This window comes from Motacilla alba, chromosome 3 (assembly GCF_015832195.1).
Source record: "Motacilla alba alba isolate MOTALB_02 chromosome 3, Motacilla_alba_V1.0_pri, whole genome shotgun sequence".
Lineage (NCBI taxonomy): Eukaryota > Metazoa > Chordata > Aves > Passeriformes > Motacillidae > Motacilla > Motacilla alba.
In genome coordinates, this window is record NC_052018.1 from 55,585,650 (window position 1) to 55,605,880 (window position 20,231).

Consider the following 20,231-nt stretch of genomic DNA (forward strand, 5'->3'; position numbering starts at 1 on the left):
TTAATTTTATTTTTAGTAGTTTGTGTGGTGTTGTGTTTTGGATTTGTGATGAAAGCAGTGTTGATAACACACACACACAATCCCATTTAAGCAAAGACTGAGCAGTGCGTACACAGTATTAAGGCCTTCTCTTTTAGTAGCCTGGAGGTGCACTGTCGGAACCCAGGACACCCCTCTGGGCGCCCTGGATGGTTTGGGCCCCTGGCAGGGGGCTGATGAGCCCTGGCAGAAGGCCAAAGACACTTGGGAATTCAATCTCAGCCCATGGGACAAATTACCAACCTTGTATGAAGAATCACAAGTCACAAAAGTTTAAGTAACATAGTAGTAGCAATCACAGGGGGAAAAGAAAAATTTTGGGATTTTGTACATGGGGGTCAGGGGCTCCAAGATGGAGGAATTTGGGTGTGCCCTGTCCTTCTTTCTTCTTCCTAACCTCCATGTTCTGGGTGATGTTGGCATTCATAGATTGGTTTAGAATAGAAAGTCACTGTCTAACATAGGTGATAGGTATTGGAACAGAATTGTAAATATAGTACACGTAGTTTTTAGTATAAAAGATAACACCAGCCCAGGAGGCAGTCTGCCTCTGGCTGACCTGCAGATCAGACCTCGACCGGTTGGAGAAAAAATGTTTTAGATCAGAAGCAATAAACAACCTTGAGAACTACAGTCAAAGAATTCTGACTCTTTCTTCGACCATCGGGCTTGCTTGGGGTCATCCTGACTGCAGGGAACCTGAGAGAACACAACAGTTTGGGAGGGGACATCTCAACGCAGCTGACCGGAAAGATACTCCACACCATATGATGTGCTCAGCAATAAAATCCTTGGGAGAAGAAGGAGAAACTGGAGCGTTGAGAGTTGCAGCATTTTTTTTCCCAAATAAACATTACACAACGTGGAGCCCTGCTTTCCTCGAAATGGCTGAAGATCTGCTTAGTGATAAATCCCTAAATTTGCTTTACTTGCATGCATGGCTTTTGCTCTACCTATCAGACTGTCTTTATCAGCAATTTTTCTCACTTCAGGAATGTGGCTCTGGTTTCTATGGGTTCATAAGAATTAGTTTATTATAAGGAAAAAAGGGAAAGGAACAGCTTCCTTAACTTCCTGAAGGGACTACATTAACTTGTGCTGATCTTACTAAATATACTTTAAAATGCCTTAGATAGCATTTGTCACAGAGGATCTATCTTTTCTTAAATCTAAATTATGACCAGACAAAAGGAGGTATCACCTGGCAGTACTTCTGAAATTGTTACTTCAAGAGAGATCAAAGTGTCCAAGTGACCACACATTTTATTTCAGAAAGTAACACTGTGAGGGTGAGAATGTTAACTACAGCAGGGCCAGACTCACTGGAGATGAAGGAAGAAAATAATTACCCATTATTTATCAGAAAGAAATTAAAAAAAAAAATCTTGCTTTATTTTTGTAAGATTAAGTATTAGTCATATTGTCATTAGCAAGGATCCATAGTAGAAGTGCTGATGTAGTGTACGTTTCATTGTTCCTTTTTATGTCATTTTTAGGAGGGCAAACTTTGCAAGATGGCAATGAGACAGTAATATACACAATTTCAGATCCTGATACTTTGCCCTGCTGAAATGTATCATCATTCAACTTTTAATCTTTTCATCATAGAGTGCTTCAGTACTCCATAAAGTACACAAAACAAAGACAAGATACAGATATGATGCACTTTTACAAGGACCACAAATGGAGGATATACTGCTGAGTATAGCTGTTACTTTAGTACAGAGTCATCAATTTCTCTCCATGGTCTCTTCTCAGATACTGATAATTTCCTGCCCACTCCCAATGCTGTTCCTTCATGATTCAGCTGAGTTCAACCACAGGATTTCTTCACAATTCTCTATATGCTTTCCTCGAAAGCTCTTGCAGCATTGCCATGAGACAAAATAACAACATGTTTAAGCTAAAAAAAAAAAGTTCTCTGAGATGCAATGTAGCAGATAATGTTTTATATTGAAACATTCACTAGATAGACATAATTTTCTGGCATTCTTGGGTGCAATGCAGCTTTTTTGAAACTGCTTTTCACTTCAAACTTCATATTTTTTTCTTGTTTTTGATCTTGTTAAATACGCTTTGATCTCATTAAGCAGCAAAGCCTTTAAGTGGCAAACTCTTAAGTGACAAGTACTAGCTGAAATGGAAACAGAAAGGGCAGTACAGCCTTTCTCTGTCTCACCTCCCCTCCATGGAGTGTGTGGGTATGGCTGGTTATTGGCCTGTTTTGAGCTCTGCACACATATGGGGAAGGGGAAAGACAAAACTTAGAGAGCTTTGGGTTATTAGCCAAAGATGCCAAGAAATCCAAAGGAAAAGGTTTCTCTGCTCTTTATAGAGGAGAACACAAATGAACACGAATATCGTAATATAAAAATACCTTGTTCAAGAAATTATTCTGTTGTGTCAGAATATTTTTTTTAATTATGAATATCAGGGATATAAACTGCTATAGGTTTGTTTTTTATTTTAATGGAGCTCTTGGTCTTCTGTGCATTGCAAATAAATAGATATAATCAAAGCACCACATACAAAACCCAATCTGGAATGAAAGAATACGTAAAGCACAATGGTTGCTTATCTGCTTGAACTACATTTGGTAAATAGGCAAACAAATTTTGGAAGGAATTTCCTTCCTTCAAAGCTCTTACATCTGGGAGTTCAGCCTCCAGGAAGAAGTTCAAAGCCATGAATCCAACCATTTAAAGCACATTAGTCTGAGAACAAATGAGTCCTGGAAGAGTCCTGTTGAAAAACTTTTCCTAACAGAATAATCTTCAATGCCCTGCGAAACCACATGTAAAAAAATGCATAAACAATTGGGTTAAGTGTAGAATTTAAATAGCCAAACCAAACCAAAGCATCAATGAGAACAGGAGGTATCACGTAATTCATAAATGGATTGGTAACTGTAAAGAAAAAGAATGGAGTCCAGCAGATGAGAAACACTCCCATTATGATGCCTAAAGTCTTAGCAGCTTTCCTTTCTCTGCAGAATGAAATGTGGTGTTTCATTTCAAATTGCATTTTTTTTCTGCTAATTGCATTGATGGATCTTGCCTGCTTCTTGGCTACAGAGTATATTTTCCTATAGATGTACAGCATAATAAATCCAGGGATGTAAAAAGACACTATGGAGGCCACAATACCTGAAGTTTCACTAAAAATGAGAAAGCATCCTCCTGCACAGTGGACATGATTATAAATCTTTTCTGCCCCTCTCAAGTTTAGGTCTAGAAAGATCATCCCAAAGGCAAAAGCAGCGGGGACCATCCAGCTTATACACACCATGACCACGATGACAAAAGTATTGATCTTTGATTTGTATCTTAAAGGGTCACACACAGCATAGTAACGGTCGATGGATATGAAGGAAAGATGGAAGATAGAAGCTGTGCTCAGCATAATGTCCGTGCTTGAGTGGATCTTGCAGAAGAACTCCCCAAAATACCAGCAGTGCTCAACAGAGCGCACCATGCTGCAAGGCATGACGAAGAATCCCAGCAGGAAGTCTACTGTAGCCATTGAAAGTATCAGGAAATTTGTAGGCGTGTGGAGCTGCTTGAAATGTGATATTGAGATGATAACTGTCAGATTTCCAACCACTGTGGCCAGAATCATGCAAACCATGAAGATGTACATGGAAATACGGATGCTGTTTGACCAGTTGCTCCTTATGCAAGAGGTATTTACGGATTCACAGCACAATTGCATCCTTACTGGGGTCTCAAATCCACGCAGCTATGTAGCACAGGTACTGTTTTTCCTAATTCTGAGGTATGTTTATGACTGTTTTTCCACTTTCTATATGGGAAGAGCTGCAGAGAGGAAAATAAAAGGGCATTGTAAACACCTTCATTTGGCTGGCTGTGTAGGAAATTCATATTCCATTATTTATGAAGGATGAAAGTATTTTGTAATTACATTTAGCAGAATGACACTTTTATCATCTGACTTTCCTGGAAATGGGAATCTCCTTTGATAAAATAAACTGCATGATGGGTTGTCCTCACACCAGGACAGCAGTGACTCTGAGAAGCCTGCACTGGCCAATGCCTTGTCCAGTGGGCAGATGAAAAGCCCCTTTCAATATTTCCTGTTTCTGTTTTCAGTCATAGTCTTCTTCATCAATATTAGCTGGAGTACTGTATCTCCACTTTGCTCTTGAAAATCAGTAATTTTAAATTCTGAAGCTCCCTCAACTTCTTTTTGGATACAGAAGTCTAAAACTTACAAGTCTAAAACAGAAGCTGAGGAGTCCATGCGTGACCCTCTCCTCCAGCCCTGCCCTGATAGTGATGACTGGACAGATCAAGTTTTACTGGAAAATCCTTGCAAGCTCTAGCTGTAAATAGAGATGCAAGGATAAGATCTCAGAAAAGAAAAAAAAAAACTTTTCTGCCCTTTTGCTGACAAAACAAAATGGAAGAATCTGACTAATCTAAAACATTATCTGCTGTACAAGCAAATTTTTTTTTCTTTTGAGCTCTAGTTTTTTCAGTGCTAGGAGTTTAGCATTACTATGAGTATTGATTATATTAAATCTGTTTTTTAACTAAGGCACAAACATGGAGAGAAGCATTTTCAGAATATAGGTGTAGTTTGCATCCAAGGACACAAACACTGCTGTCCTCTTGTGCAGGCATGTCCCTTTTGCAAGTCGCTCTTTTCATGAAAACTTTTAATGAAAGTACTTAAGCACTTTGCAAGCAATATTTATTTTTGAAAAATCTTTCTTTTAAATAACAGAAAGATGGTGTTATTGTGAAAAATAGAGATCATTAGCATATGTTGTTCAGTAGCACTATCGTTATGGTATAAAATGGTTGTCAAAAAAATACTGACATGGCAATTCAGCCAGTACTGATTTAACCCACTTGCTTTGGGATTTAGTTGCCTCTGGTTATTCTGGATAGAACGCAATTTAAAAAATAATTTCTTTCCCAATCTAAACCAAATGTAATTACAAGCACACCATGGCACTGGAAACTAAATGAGCATAGACAAAAAACTACAGCTAGCGAAACCTTGACAGCTACAACTAGCAAACAGCGTGTGTTATACAGAGGGATTTTGTAAGTAGGGTCAGGCAATGGCACCCAAGTGCCAGGGACAAGATTTACTCAAAGTCACTCTCAGGAGTGGGGAACATATGGAGTATGAGTATATTTATGTACTGTTTGGGGTGCTTTATTTACTGTTTGGGGTGCCTTTTTCTGCCTATTAATATTTAACACCATCTCTGCTTTCTTTCACCTAATTTTAATTATCACTTCATATACCTTTTCCTTCCATTTTTGTCAGTCTCTTCATGTTTCTTTTCCTGCCTGTCATTCCTTCTTTCAGCACATTTACACCCAAGGCCAGATGAATATTTATTAACTCAAATTTTCAGTTTTCACAGTAGAAACAATTAAACACTAATTTAACTGCATCTACTGGGTATCATTGTAAATGTGTCACATAGGTTGTGAACTTCATTTGTTCTGTATAAAAGTATAAATATATTAAAGGATTGTGGTAAAACAGTCTATGAAGCCAATCAAAAAGAATTAGCACGCTATCTCTAGTTTTCCTTAAGATTTAAAAGATTAATAACGTCTCTCTGTTTTCTGATAGATAAACTGTTTAGCCTAAAGAAATATGATCTGCCCTGAAAACAGGTTTTCTTAAACAAAAAACAAAAAACAAAAAACAAAAAACAAAAAAAACAAACAAACAAACAAACAAAAAAACAACAGGGATTTTTTTTAATAAAAGGAAGTAGAAACTCCAGCCAAAGGATGGAGAAAACTGAGATCAAGTGGGTGGCTTTGCATTACATGGAAACTAAATAAATCAAAACATATGCAGCAAACTGTTCAAGTGAGCTGGACTCTGAAGAAGTTCTCAAGAAGAAAGCAGAATGCTCTCCTTCCTTATACAGGCACAAAGGTTAAAATGTAATAAAATGGAAATAGGAGAAAGCATACTCTTAAAAATCTCTTCTCTTACCTTTGTCACTTCATGCTGGGTAGAAGTCTGCTCTTGACACTCATTTGTTTTCTGCTGGTTGAGTGGCACTTCTTCCTTTTAAAGACCATCTCAGAAGGCAGCTGATCCTCTTCACCACCATTACAGTTCTGGGTAACACAAATTTTGAGAGAACAGGCTTTTAATCCACAGCTGGAGGAGCCTCCAGAAACCCCTGTGTGTTACTGGGGCGTGCTGGTGTGATGAACAGCATTCTGGGCCTTTTGACTCAGTAGCAGCTGTTGATGTGAATAGTAGCTCAAACTGCTTATTTTGTCACCCACATAGAGAACAAAATTGTGGCTGTAGCTCTCATACTGGTTTAATGGGCCTTATTTATAGGTAAATTGAATTGATTTGAAGTACGTTTACTTGTTTGATTAAATGTTACAGTCATATTGTGAACGGCCCAATGTTATCTAAGCAAAGAACAAAAGACACCATGTAGTCTACCTCCTGTAAGCTTTTAAAATATAGCAAAATACATAAGTATAGGTTGGTTACAGCAGCATGTAAGATTTCCTTGGAAAGGTATAATGTAGACAGAGTGACACTTTGTGTATCTACCAGCCTAGGTATGATTACTGAGCAAACAGGTTTAATCTATCTATCTGTTAGCTCACCAGCTAACAGCTATTTGCAAGATACAACTATTGAAAATGTGTTCTAAGTAAACACCTTCTATTGGCTGTTCCAGAGTCACGGATGAGGAGCATCAATTTTTTGCTCCACAAAGGACCATGCAGCCTTTTAAAACAGTGACACTGCTGAATGTAAAAAAGTGTTATTGTGATGATCATTAGCTAATGTCCAGTTAAGCTGGGTGCCTCGAGGGCATATGCAACAAGGTGGGTTAAGATACTACTTCTTGCAAATTCTTCTGATGACCTGGGTTAGCTATTTTATTATGTTATGTGCACAAAAATCAAAATGGGTGCATACAACTCAGTTTTTTGGTTTTTTGGTTGTTTTTTTTTTTGAGGCTGCTCTCATATACAGACTGAGGTTTTGCACTAGAAGGTTCTCTTTGCTATAAAAAGAGAGTTTGACAACTAAAAAAGTGCAGAAACAACAATCAGGCTGAGAGAGAAATCACTGGAGAGTGTTGAGAGGATATGTTTGGGAGAGGAGTCAGGTCCAGTTCTTCAGAGCTGGGGAAAAGTGAAAAAGACATATTAGGTCACAAATACTGGTCTGTGAAAGAGGCCTTGACCCTTCTGAGATGCTGTGTGCTTCCTTGGAGCCAGGCACTTCTCCTTGAGGAGTGAAGGTTTAGGCCTTGGTAACTACTGTGTCGACATGTGCATTTTATAGGAAGGTAAAATTTAGGGGAACAAACCCATGTTACATTACTCTGTACAACTCGTTGATATAAAGAACTCTGGCAGCCAGCTCATTGTGGGCACTTACTCCCAGGCCATCCATGCATGCAGCCAGGGCTCTCCCCCCATGCTCCACGCTCTGTCCCTTGGGTAACACAGGGCCAAAACTCAAGGGCATTTTCTGGAATGGCAGCTCTGCTTCAAGTGCTTGTTCCAGGGGCAGCTCCCTGGCAGCAGCCTCCCTACCTTTGGGGAACCCCTGGGGCTGGGGAGCCTTCCCCTGCCCAGAGCAGGTGTGCCCTGCTGCAGAGGGGCAGGCAGCAGCCAGCCACGGAGGGTGGGTTTTGCTTTGCCTCCTCCTGTGCCCAGGCTGTGTGTCTGGTCAGGGAGCCCTTCCCTCCATCTCCTGCTTCCACAGATGTAGGGGGAGCTGTGAGCATGGGAACGGTGATATTTAATGGTCTGTTGGCTGAAATGAACGTAAAGCAGGAGGTTTTGATATATCAAGATAATTAATTAATTAAGCAGGACAAATTGTCAGCTAATTTAGAGTGAGAAGGAACACTGTGGTAACAAGCTTTCGCTCTGTCGGTGCAGATACTTCAAACAGGCGTTCTCTTGTGCCTTAATGCTGATGTGGAAAAAATATTCCAAATATTTATGTCACAAAAATATTCTCAGACTTGCTCCTGAAAATATCAAAGAGAAACATGCCAAATTCTGTTTTTGTGAGAACTCAAAGCACTTACAAATTGTCAGTGTTTAGCAGTCTTTTGAATCTGTAGTGTAGTAAAGCAGTTATACATTAAAATTCAAAGTAAAAACTCTTCTACAAAATTGTTGCTGTGTTGTTTTGTTTTTTTTTTTTTTTTTAAATAGTTATTTCTAGAATAGTAGTTTTCAGAGTTTTGGAAAACCAAAAAAGAGAGATATCACAATGTCTAGAATACTGTGGATCATCTACTCTCCTTGTTTGTTTGTCTTTAAAACATAAAGTAATTAAAATTGAAAACAACACAGAAGGGAATGGAAATAGCACTTTTTTCAGACGTAAAAACTATTTGAAAAATGTGTTGAAAAGTTATCTTGTCCTTCTTACACAAAACTGTGGAAGGGACACTGGAAGTGGAAAAGGACTTGAGAATGAGAACTGTTACTGAGGAAAAAAAAATGTCAGGAAAGCACTGGTTTCTACTGTGATTCATTTAGCTTGCATTTCTGTGGGTACTGTTAGTCAATCAGCCGAAAGTTTCTCATTTTCACACAGTTCATTTTAAAAACTCTTTCTCTCTTAGGGGAACCAGGGAGGCTGTAAGGTGACCCTGTGGCTGAAGAGGAGTTTTGAAAATGAATAAATCCACTCACCTTGTATGCATTTCTCAGGAAAAAAAAAAAGAGCACAGTGTTAAAAAAAATCTTCATATGCTTGAAATCCAGGGGCCCCAAACTCCCAATAAGCTATTAGTACAAAATAATTATTTCTTTATAGGGGTTAAACAAGAAGATCTTGCAACTACTAATCTGAATGCTTCTTCTGCAAACCTGGTGCAGTTCCACTGAAGACAGTCTGAAATTAGCTCAGATTTGTACCAGAGGAATTTGGATGATAGATGAGATGATTGAGCTGTAAACCTTTTCCCACGGTTTCTATTCCTAGTTTTCAGTAGAAAACATCATTTTTCCTTGCCAAGTAAAGCCAGTTGTTTATACAGAGTAATGCAATGTTTGTGCTCTTTCTGCAAGTCCTTAGCTTAGGCTAAGGACAATAAATCCAAACTCCAATACAAATGCAAATCTCTGAAATGCACAGAGGAGTAAGAGATTCCAAGAAAATAATGTTTTAATAGCAAAGCAAAACACATCCATCCAAAGCCAAGAAACTGTCTCTGCACAGGGTGAGGGATTCTACATATTTGGTAGTCTCAGTAAGTAATGCCATAACGTGGTCCATTGCCTTCACTCTGCAGCAAAAGCTTCTCTCAGGGCCCCCAAGGGCAGAAGCAGCCCCTTGCCTCTCACTCCAGCAGGGCAAGTGAACCCTTGCAGCTGCTGCACAGAGCAGAGGCACAGCAGGGCAGGTCCCTTGTGCCTTGCCAATGCTTCTCTGCACCCATGAATCCAACAGGAACGAACTGCAGCTACTGACTGTAACTGCTTTGTTGGTATTTGCTGGCCTCTGAACACCATCTCCAAAAAGAAGGCAAACACAGAGGAGGGAGGCACCAAACAGTGAAAAGGTACAATCCCATTCTGCATCCTTATGGCCCTCTAATAACTTCACAGAAAGGACAGAGCCTTACTCTGAATTCATAGCTGTGTGTGAAAAGAGCTTTGCCCCCAGCTATGTTTTTCTTGCAGCCATTGGGAATGAATGGCTTTTTAAACCATACTTTAAATCATACTTACTGCTGTTGGTGCTAGTGCTGTTCACTACAGAAAGAACTGTGCAGAATAACAACCATTATCTTCAGTGCTAACCATAGGAGATTCATCTTTGAAAGAAAATTACATCCCAGACTAGCAAATCAGCAGCTCACCATATTCCGGACTGCATGACTCGGAGATGATCCGGCACAGGAGTCACTTCCTCATCACCACCGGCGCGGGCTGCAGATACAGCCTGGAAGTGACTCATCCCACACCGATTCTCCCAACTAAGTGGCTGCTCGCTTGGTCTGACTGGTTCACAGCCTGCTGGGAAAATCTCATCAACAGGATGACGTAAATCTTAAATATACAGAAAAGATAATCATGTAACAGTGGCTCGTGCCACTAGAATATGCAAAGATGAATCAATTTGAACTAAGCTAAAGCCGGTCTTCTTTCATGAAAAGAAGCATGCAAAGTGAAGGAAATGTTTATTGTGGTCAAGGAACACAGATTAGATGGAGCTAATAGCACTGAACTGTTTGTAAGATTGACCAATATTTCACTTACTTCTTTCAGTTTTGTGTAATATTGACAAACTTAACACTTTCGGTGATCTTTCAAAATTTGATTTGCCTGTCCCAGAGTGGATATTTCCCAAAAGCTCTAAGCACAATACTTTGACAGTGTCTGACAACAGGACTGATTAAAAGGTATTGTTTCCTTCTAATGAAAAATTTTGCTTGCTGCTTATTTATGATGCTCAGGTGTCACCCTGATTTTCTAAGACTTTGCTAAGCCTTCTGGTGTTTGCATTCTTGTAACAAACTTTCTCACACACAATTCTGTAAATAACTTATGTTTTGCATTCATTCATGGAGGAGGAGAGAATTGATGGACTCTTGGTCTGTCCAGTGTCATTGGAGAGGTGACACTGTCACCCTCCAATCCACTGTCACTTTTAGAAAACTATAAATGTTGGAGTTAAAAAATAAAGGTCCCTCTTTTTTGTTCACCTGAAGAGCAGCAGTGTCCATGTCATCTTTTCATGTCATATTACGACACTCAGGTGTTTATATGACATGCTTTTTAGGATGGACTTAAGAGCTGTTGCTTTCCTATTTATATACTTTCGTCATATCAGAGAACTATACCTGCAGCTCAATGACAAGCATCTCCCATCTTCAAACAATAGTTTTAGTATTGATGTGGAACCCAAGAAAAACATCCTTCCATGAAAAAAGTAACCCCAGAGAAAAGAACTGACCCACTTTGGGTCAGTTTGTGTGTGTCAGTAGGTGGGCTGCATTGGTGGAGAGCCACACATTTCAGCTCCTGCTCCCCAGAGGTTTCTCTGAGCCTGTAGCAGGACCTGTGGGACTCAGGCTGCAACTTCTCCCCTGGATATTTGGGGTTGGGATAAGCTTGGGACTTAGGAAAGTATGGCACTGGCAAGGGGGCACAAAGGATGTAAGGCTGAACAAGGACAACTGATGGTGAAATTAAAGGCTTGAAATGTTACATTCTGGTCTGGAAGTGTGATTACTCTACTGGAAGCCACTGAGAGCTAAAATTGCTAATAAAGACTTATATGTCAATAAATTTTTTCCTCTAGCTTGCCTTCTCATGGACTGTTCTCTGTTCCTTTCACAAATGCTGGATTTGACTACAGTAGACACATGCTATTTTCCCAGAAATATTGCATCTGACTGTTTCTAGTAGTCCATTTGCAAGCCCAACAGGCTGCAGATGCCAGTGCTCATGCACTCTGGGCCATTTTTAAGGGCGCAACCTGCCAGGGCCATCTTTTGCTTCTGCATCCATTTCTTGCTGTAGGAAGCAGTGATGCTGTGCATGAACATCAGTGGTATCATGACTCTGCAGAAACAGCAACACAACTAGTGCAGAAATTACCAATGCCAGAGGCTGTACCTTTTCTTGATGACCCTCCGCTCAGGAAGACATGCCTGGGCAGCCCATTTTTTTCACCAGAAAAGCTTTGTTTATCTTGTCAGTAGGTGCTGTATATCAGTTGAATACCAGGTCACTGAAGAAGAGGTAAAGGTGTACTGAAGTCGATTTGAACTTGATTTATGAGTTGCTATTGAGTTCTAACTGATTAGCTAGCTCCTGCCAGTACACAAGACACTTGGAGGGAACAGATGGCAACAGGAGGTTCAGCTGTTTAAACATTCTTCTACCATCTTGCATACATTTTTGTTCATGCAGGTGAGGACTGGTGAAGAGAAAGCATCTCTCTCTTCTCCTCCCTCTCTTTTTTACCCTCTGTAGTCCATTTTGTTCTTATCTGCAATTCTCCCTTCTACTTGCAAATGTTTGTAAGCCATGAAGATCTAATGATGAGCCTTGGCAAATCAGGGAGGAATACAGGTCACATCCTTGGTGACAGAAGGAACAACGATCTATAAGAAAAGGCTCAGCAGAAAACAACTGCCATTGTAAGACTCCCTTGGCAAAATACAGGAGTGGTTACATTAAGTGTTACACAACCCTCAAGTGCAAGAGGTTTCTGGTTTTGATTAGTCTAATGCTGAGCTTGGAAGAATTCCTGCAAACAGAGGTTAATGTTAACATGAATAAACAACTAAGAGGTCTAGTGTAATACTAAAGATAGTCTCATAAACTCTTCAACAAAATAAATGTTTAAGGCTATTGCTAGGTAATGATGATTGATTAAACTTGAGCTTTTATATATACACAATCCTCATACATACAACCATCTGATACTCTTAAGGTACAGCTAATTGACAATAGTTATGAAAAGACCACACATATTTTTTTACTCACACCTGCCAAAAGCTTTCTGTCTTTCACCCTAGCTACCAGGAAGTACCTCATTATTTATTAATGGCCATGTTTTTACAGTTTGCTCTTCCCTCCTATAAATCAGTGTCAGATATATTTGATTTCTTTTTAGACAAGAATAATTCCTATATAAAAAAAAATGTTCCCATGAATGAATTACAATGTGATTTCACCATTTGTTTATGGTAGTTATTGCAGCCAACTTGGCATAAGAACATTTCTGAGAAAATTGGAGAAGACAACCACTTAACAAGAAGGGGATGGGAAGAAAATAAAGGTTTGTACATTTTTTGGATCAATTTTTGTATAGTTTGTCAGCTGGGTGATACACTAAGGTACTGAGAATGTCACAGGATCAGTGCACCTAACTTTTGTCAGGATGGGAGCTATATCAGTCACTATCTCTGAACTCTTTGAGGCAGAGTTGATGACTTCCAACCACAACCAAACCCAGTCAAGCTGTGTGAGACCCTCCATGCAGAAGGAATTGGAAAAAACCACAGATTATGACAGTTTGAGTTCAAAGCTAAATGTAGAACAGCTCTGTTTCTGCAGATGCACAATCAGTAGATGCAAACTGAATGTAACCACCACTGATTTTAGTGGTAGTATAGCAAATTCACTGCCCCCATTTTACTTTATCAGACCTCAATGAAAAGAGCATTAAGTCAAGATTTCTGGCTCCTAGTGGAGACAAAATGAAAAGAAAGGAGAGCTTTAGGTATTATATAGTGGCACTAAGCCAGCACAGAAATAAATGCTATATGGAAAACTTAGAAAGGCCTCTAAAAGGCATGGGAGAGTGTATCCTAAAGAGTCTGTAAGTAACATGGCAATGGCATTGGCCTGGAGTTCAGTGTACTTTCTTTGCTCAACTTAATGGAAACTGTCTGGTAGTACTGTATTTTGTACAAGAATTTCATAAGTGTTGCAGAATAAAGGTTAGATTTTTCCAAACTCATCCATAAGTTTGACAAGAAAGTCTTGCCTAAACTGCCCCTCTCTCCCCCACAATGAGTTTTCCTTAGAGAGCCCTAAAACTAGAACTGAATAGACCTTTTTCAGTTTACAAAAATCAATCTCAGATGGCTGGAAAACACATCAAGGTGAATTGCAAATAGAAAAAAAGAAACATCTTATAAAAAACTGACCTTAATGTTTCCATGTATTTGACTTCGGTACGTTCAAACATGTCACATACTCCTATGTTCATTTAGAAATATATGTTCAAAATTGCTGTTACAAAAGTCATCACTTGCTCTTGAAGGCTATCTCAAAGATATTCAAATTATTTTTTTTTAGTTTTATGTTATTATGTTTTGCAGTACATAAGGTGGGTGACCAACTGTATGCAAATATTCATTCTCCCATTTTTCTGAAAGGGGATTTCTGAAAGATTGACTATATTTGACATTAAAATCTATCCCTGCTTTGTATATTCCTTGTTAATCTTGCATCCTGACACTATCACAGCTCCCACAGTAGGAGGTTAGCAATCAACTTTAACATTAGAAGCAGCAAATGAAGATGGATAGACAAAGTTAAAATCATGCAGTTACAATGCATTTCCTATATTTGTACATATTTGTAGTAGAAATTCCCTGTTGCCATGAGAATATCTGAACAGAAAATGGATTCCTTTCCTTAAAGCTTTATAGTAATGAGTGTTATGATAAATATTTTAATACTTTCACAGCTACTATTTTTTTCCAGGCTGAAAGAGAAAATAACATAGTGTTGTCAGTATGCAAAGTTTCTCTTTCACCAATCAGCTGTGTCTGATTCACAGATAGACCACACTTGGCAATGTTATCATGCTCATCTGTGGCTTCAGTGGGAGGTGGTGTTTGTCTACAGCGTTAAAAGGTTAATTTTTGGAAGGTGTACTATAATTACTTCTCTGTTGGGGCTCCATGACATCTCACAGTCCATCACAAGAGAAGCATTGCTGAATTAGCTGTGGTAAACCATATAATAACTCCCACTCTCTTTATTGACCTACGCAAGTTATTTCTCTTTTTCAGCTTTGTTGCCCTGATGGTGGACATTGGCATTGCAAAGACCATCTGGATAAAGTGGGGTTATAATTCAATTGTTAGTTAATAAGAAATTCTACAGTTCAAATTCAGGTCATTGTCATTCTGTCTGTCACTCGCTGTGACTGCACTGATTCAGTGTACCCTGGAATGATGCCCCATACTGTCAGTAACCCACCCATGATCATATGAGTTGTTCATAAATTTTTAGCTTTGAATTACTTGGTCTAAAAGTTGCACGACCTCTGATTGTACTTCACTGTACCACATTATTTAATGCATAACTTGACATCATGATGACTTAAATATATGTGTAAGGACATGGCTGAAAAGTCCTTCTCTCTTTAAAACTCCAGGGTATTAAGATTTTGTTTCTCTGCTTTTTCCCAAGGCCTCCTTACTTTAATTCAATACGTAAAATAAAGTACATTAGATTTTACTCAAAGTTTCCCCAAAATTGTTACTAGTTTTACTTAAGATAGCTGCAAGGTTTGGATCATATTTGTTTAGGAGGAGTATCTTTCTACCTTCATCTGAAGCCTTGCATCAATAAAATCTATTATGAACTTGTTTTTCTTTCCGTGTGGTTAGAAACACTGTGGACAGGTGGGTCTTGTTTGCTTTGGCCAGCATCAAGGTGCAAGGAAGAAATATTGATATATGAAGAGCACACTTTTCCAGCTCAGAGAGGGATGGGTCTCATTAAGATACCATCTGTAGTAGCTTTTGGGGTGGGGTCATTGACATGAATTACTTATAAATTAATTTGACTTTTCTACTCTGGCATATCTGTCCCAGAGTCAGTAAATACTGCTGCTGTTAAAGATAAATGCCATTTGTTGCATCGGGCATTCAGTACCTCTCTGCTTCTCTATTCTGAATGTTTCTGTAATTTGCATCATTTGAAATTTCCTTTTATTACAAAATCTTGTATTTTGTTAACTGAACTTTGTCTAGTCACTTGTGACCATCACTCACTGAGGTGATGATCTGGTTGGTTTTTGCAACCCCTTCAGGGAATCCTTCCCCAAAAGCAGGGTTTGTGGTTCTTGTGTATTGAAATGATGGAGGTCTTCTGAGGCTGCTGCAACAGTCCATGCAACTTCATCCTCTGCTTGTCCAAATTCTTGCTTTCTCATCAGAAATAGGAAAGAGTTTAATGAACTTCTCAGCAGTTCATTGCATGGCACCCTTGGAACCCTCTCAGAGAGAGAAAAGTTGTGCAGTACATCTCAAAAACTGCAGGTGAACCATTCTTCAGATTTGCTTTTAGCATAATTTTAAAGGAATCCTGGACTTCTGCACTGCTAATGGATGAGATACAAGAGTCCTTTCCTGATATCTTGTTATTAACTAGCAATATTAATTGTATTCTACCTGTGTCCAGCTCTGACAACTCAAGACTGTCAGCTCTGCATGTACCTGGGAAGCAACCAGAACTTCAGAAATACCAGCAAGCAATATGTGAGAGATTTTTGTGTTCACTTGGGAGGTGCTGAACAAGGAACCAGCAAGCCCAACTTAGAATCCCCGTCTGTTTTGAGCAACTGCTCCCAAGTGGTACATTTATGCATTTATTATTTGAGTGCAAGTTCAGCTGTTTTATTTCCAGGATGAAAAACACTCCCAGAAAGAGCTCCTAAAGTTGCATGCTGAGAATCTGCAGCACAGGGGAAAACCAGAAATCATGTGATTTCAACAATTTCTGGATAACATACATAGGTGTGTGTGGGGTGGGAAGTCACAGAGTGTTTCTTACATGCCACATTTAGCACAGCTCAGTGCTAACCTTGGTGCAGGCTCCAAGAATGGCAGTAGATGCAAAATGCTATGGGATAAGTGTGCAGGCAGAGACCAATCCAAGGCATATTGGATGCAAACAAAGCTCATTTGCTTAATAACATGATATGCAGAAATGAGGCCCAGGGCTGCCAAGTTTGATATATCATTGCTAGAAATCCAAAATAAGGCCCATTTCTCATGCTAAAGGGTGAAATGTGTTTCAGGTGCTAAAAGATTGCCTATTTCATATATCTTAACAGTTTTGAAGAAATTATTCATATACCCAGGAGAAGGTGTTGGAGTACTGTGTTTATATGGTAAGTTGGATGTAAAGTGCACTGAACCCAGCACCCATCTGCCGTGTACCAAGAGGTGGAAGATCAGAGGGACTGCAGAACTGGATTTGCTTTATAACCTTAACCAGACAAAACACCTGGGTGGGTTGTGGAGGACCACTTTCTCTCTCTGAGATTGCACCTAAGATCACTTCAAATCTAGTTTTTCTCCTTATTGTACAGTACTTTGGTCAGAATGGAGCCAAGGCTTGTGTTAAGGAGACCCTCTTGATTAGTCTGTAAGGCTGAAAAATGCAGAGACTTAATGATTATACAGTCTGCAAAAAAAAGGAGGAGGCAAAAGGGACAGAAAGGCTTTCTTGGAGAGAATTTATTCTCCAATAAAATGACAAACCACATTTCATAGACTTTGGTATCAGTCTTCTTTCTACTGCAATCCTAGCAATCTATATGGTATTTTGAGAAATAGAATTCTGGAAAATGGGAAAAAGAATTCTGATTAAAAGGTTCATGTGACAGATCATGCATACTAAAAAATAATTGCACAAGTTCAAGCACTGTTAAAAAGGCATGCACAGCAGGGTGAACACATCACTTTCCCCCAAATAAGCCTAGCTGCTACAGGTGCTGAGCAGAAGTGTAATATTGCAGAAGAAGAATCATACAAGATAACTGCTATGGCTCAGGAGGAAACTCCCCTCCTGTCTCTGGTGAGTGTAACTCCTAACTCCTAAGTAGACACTTTACAGGGAAATTCGCAGAGGATGTGGCTGGTCCTTCTCATAAAGCCTTCCAAAAAGTGTCGCTGTTATGAGCGGTTTCGACGTGCCATGCTTGCTTTTCAAACGCCCGTCACGGAGCACCTGGTGGAAAAGGGAAAGAACGGCACTAATAGTCGACTAACAGAGTAGCAGTACTGCATCATACAGAAAGAATAGATCTTAGATGCTGAATATTTTGATGCAACACTTTTAAAAACAGTCATGATAGTGAAAGAAAACAGAATTCTCTCTGGGTCTGCCACAGCCTCCCCGTTATAGCCTTCCCACATTTCCTTGGACCCAGAAATCCTTAAACCTTCCTCCGTGTTTGGAAATAAAGACCATTTTCTCCACCTCATAAAAATGACTAATTTATTAGAGTGAGAATGACTAATTTGTTAGATTCTCTTTAGTAATTCATAAAGGCAACAAAGGTTATATGCACATCTAGGACATACTTCAAACATTTTTTGATTTGTAGACCCCAGAACAATTTTCAGATGGAAATAGAGAATTTCAAGCTATTGGCAATATGTAGCTTTTCTTAGTTCCTTTTTTATATATCAATTTGAAATCACTGTTCACCAACTGTGAACACCTGCAACAACTTTTTTTGCCCCTGTGACAAAAGGTAAGCATGTATTTGTTAAGAAAATACAGCCTATTGTTTTAAAATTGGACCACAATCATATTTTTAGCATAGCAATAAATTCTTTGATGTGCCTATTTTTACAGAAGTCTCATTCAAAAACAAGTATGAAGGGTGAACAACGCTTTTATAATTTCCTACTTTGTTAAAAAAATTACCTTTGCTTCCCCTAAAATTTTTCAGGTCTTTCTCGCTGTCTTCATTCTCTCTTGTAAGCTGTTAAATATTTCTTCCAAATCAATTAGGATTTCATCTAGCCTATTGCATAAATCTAATCTAAGATTTATGAATGAAAACATCTTTTGGCAAAAATAAAATATGAACTCCCAAATTAAAAAAAAAAAAACACAAACCCCTCAAAAATCACTTTTAACATTCTTAACTGCATAGAATCTCTGCTCTTACACATGATACTTTGTCACCACGACATTTTTATGAAAATCCTTTTGTCAGGATTTTCTTCTCCTGAGAAGCTGAGAGGGCCTCAGGAACAGATGTAAACAAATTACTAGCTGCTGCTGTAGAATGCAACAGGTGCTTTCTTGATTGGTCGATGTTGGATGTTTTTACTTAGTGACCAATCAAGGGGGCAGCTAGTTGAGACTCTCTGGGAGTCACAAACCTTTGTTATTCATTCCATTCTATTCCTATCTCGCTTTCTGATGCATCTTTCTCTCTATTCTTTTAATACAGCTTTAGTGTCGTTTTTTAATATAACATATATCATAATATAATAAACCAGCCTTCTGAAGCATAGAGTCAAGATTTCTCAGTCTCCTCCCTCATCCTAGCTGCCCTAAAAACCACAATACTTCTAAGTAATTTTTCTTGTTTGGACAATTGCTTAAAGTATTTTATTTATTGTTCTCCTAAAATGACCATCATGAAAAACCTGTAGAAAATAGCTCATTGAAAGATGTGGTTTCTTCATTTACTGAAGTGGGAAGGCAGATCTGCTGGATTGATTCAATCCCCCTGTTTAAATCTGTCCTCCTGGGTTCCAGTCAGCAGAACCAAAGAAAGCAGTTCTTGGATAGGACTTTGCTGCTAGATCAATTTTCTAGGTTCCCACAGCGTGAGAAACCTTGCAACAAACAGCTCCAGGGTGTCCCATTACCTCGAACTCCCCGGGGGCCAGCTGCACCCCGCTGTACAACACTTCTGGGAAGACGTAGCTGGTGCCAAACGTGCCGCTGAGGGAGAACATCTCAAACTTGGTCTGAGCCGTCTCCACGGGCTGCCCACATGTGCTCAGGTTTGTGCTGGGGCACTTGAGCAGAGTGCAGATCTGTGGGGAGGAGGAGACAGAAAGGCAAAACACCACTAAGATTTCAGCGATCACGAGTTGGATTTGGTAGCAAGCAAAGTTCCCAGGATGCAGTAATGGACAAATGTTTTTAGGTGATTGGCATGTGGCCACACTCACCTTTAAACAGGAAATTACCTGCCAATGGTATTTTATGAGAGAACCATGAAGCCCATCAAATGCACCCAGGACATAAATTTCATGTCTCCTCTTGTTTGACATCTGGTAGATCAGATGACAGCAAAGGTCTCCTTGGCAGACAGTGTAATTTCCATCCTTGTGCCTGAGTTCTCTGAAAGTGAACACATCCCTCCGGACAGTTCCCGAGAAAGTGTCATTTTCTCCAGGGAATTTCTTGATGCTTGTGGCATACAAACTCCAGTTGGTGGAGGGAGGGTAGGTGGGGGAAAGACGGGGGTGTGCACTCAACTCTGCTAGCAGGAGACGTCCCTCCTCGGTGGCACTGTCGTAGTGGTAGGCAGCAGGTCCTTCTGGTGTGAACAGCCCACTGCCTGCCAAGGACACCACCAGCCCTCCCTTAGCCAGCACAACACAGCATGGCTAGGCAGGGCCACCAGTCACCCCCCACACCACACTGGCATTGTTTTTCAGTGATACTCTTATCACTCCATATGTTACTGAGAGGTTTTGGAATAATTTTAAAGCACTGAAAAGCTGAAATACCTATCCTAGTGTAAAAACTTAGGTTCATTTAAAAATAAATCATAGCTCTCAGAGTGGCATATTTGACAAAGGAGGCGATGATGGGGGTAGTTATGTTTCACTGAAGGACACACAGGGCTGTGGCCAAAACTCAGTCTATTTAGGGCTGGCAAAA

General features: G+C 39.5%; 2 protein-coding genes across 3 annotated transcripts in view; both read right to left on the minus strand.

Annotated features, from left to right (window-relative positions):
* Window positions 1-541: 541 nt before the first annotated feature.
* On the minus strand, window positions 542-10,617 carry TAAR1 (trace amine associated receptor 1). Its single transcript, XM_038132001.1, has 3 exons — window positions 9,908-10,617; window positions 6,031-6,158; window positions 542-3,854 (listed from the first exon to the last, which is right to left on the minus strand). The coding sequence occupies exon 3, from the start codon at window positions 3,748-3,750 to the stop codon at window positions 2,749-2,751; it is 1,002 nt and encodes a 333-aa protein (XP_037987929.1). The 5' UTR covers window positions 3,751-3,854; window positions 6,031-6,158; window positions 9,908-10,617; the 3' UTR covers window positions 542-2,748.
* A 5,711-nt stretch (window positions 10,618-16,328) lies between these two features.
* Window positions 16,329-20,231, minus strand: part of LOC119699435 (pantetheinase-like) — a 28,369-nt gene continuing 24,466 nt past the window's right edge. The window contains exons 6-8 of one of the 2 annotated variants that reach the window (XM_038132932.1): window positions 19,532-19,905; window positions 19,205-19,375; window positions 16,329-17,540 (exon numbers count right to left, since the gene is read on the minus strand). In XM_038132932.1, coding sequence (XP_037988860.1) covers window positions 17,421-17,540; window positions 19,205-19,375; window positions 19,532-19,905 — 665 coding nt within the window. In that variant the 3' untranslated portion in view covers window positions 16,329-17,420. The remainder of the gene's footprint in view (window positions 17,541-19,204; window positions 19,376-19,531; window positions 19,906-20,231) is intronic. The other variant, XM_038132929.1, reaches the window with a different exon arrangement.

Excerpts from the sequence above, each read along its gene's own strand:
- TAAR1 (XM_038132001.1), bottom strand. The coding sequence starts at position 3,750 with ATGCAATTGTGCTGTGAATCCGTAAATACCTCTTGCATAAGGAGCAAC.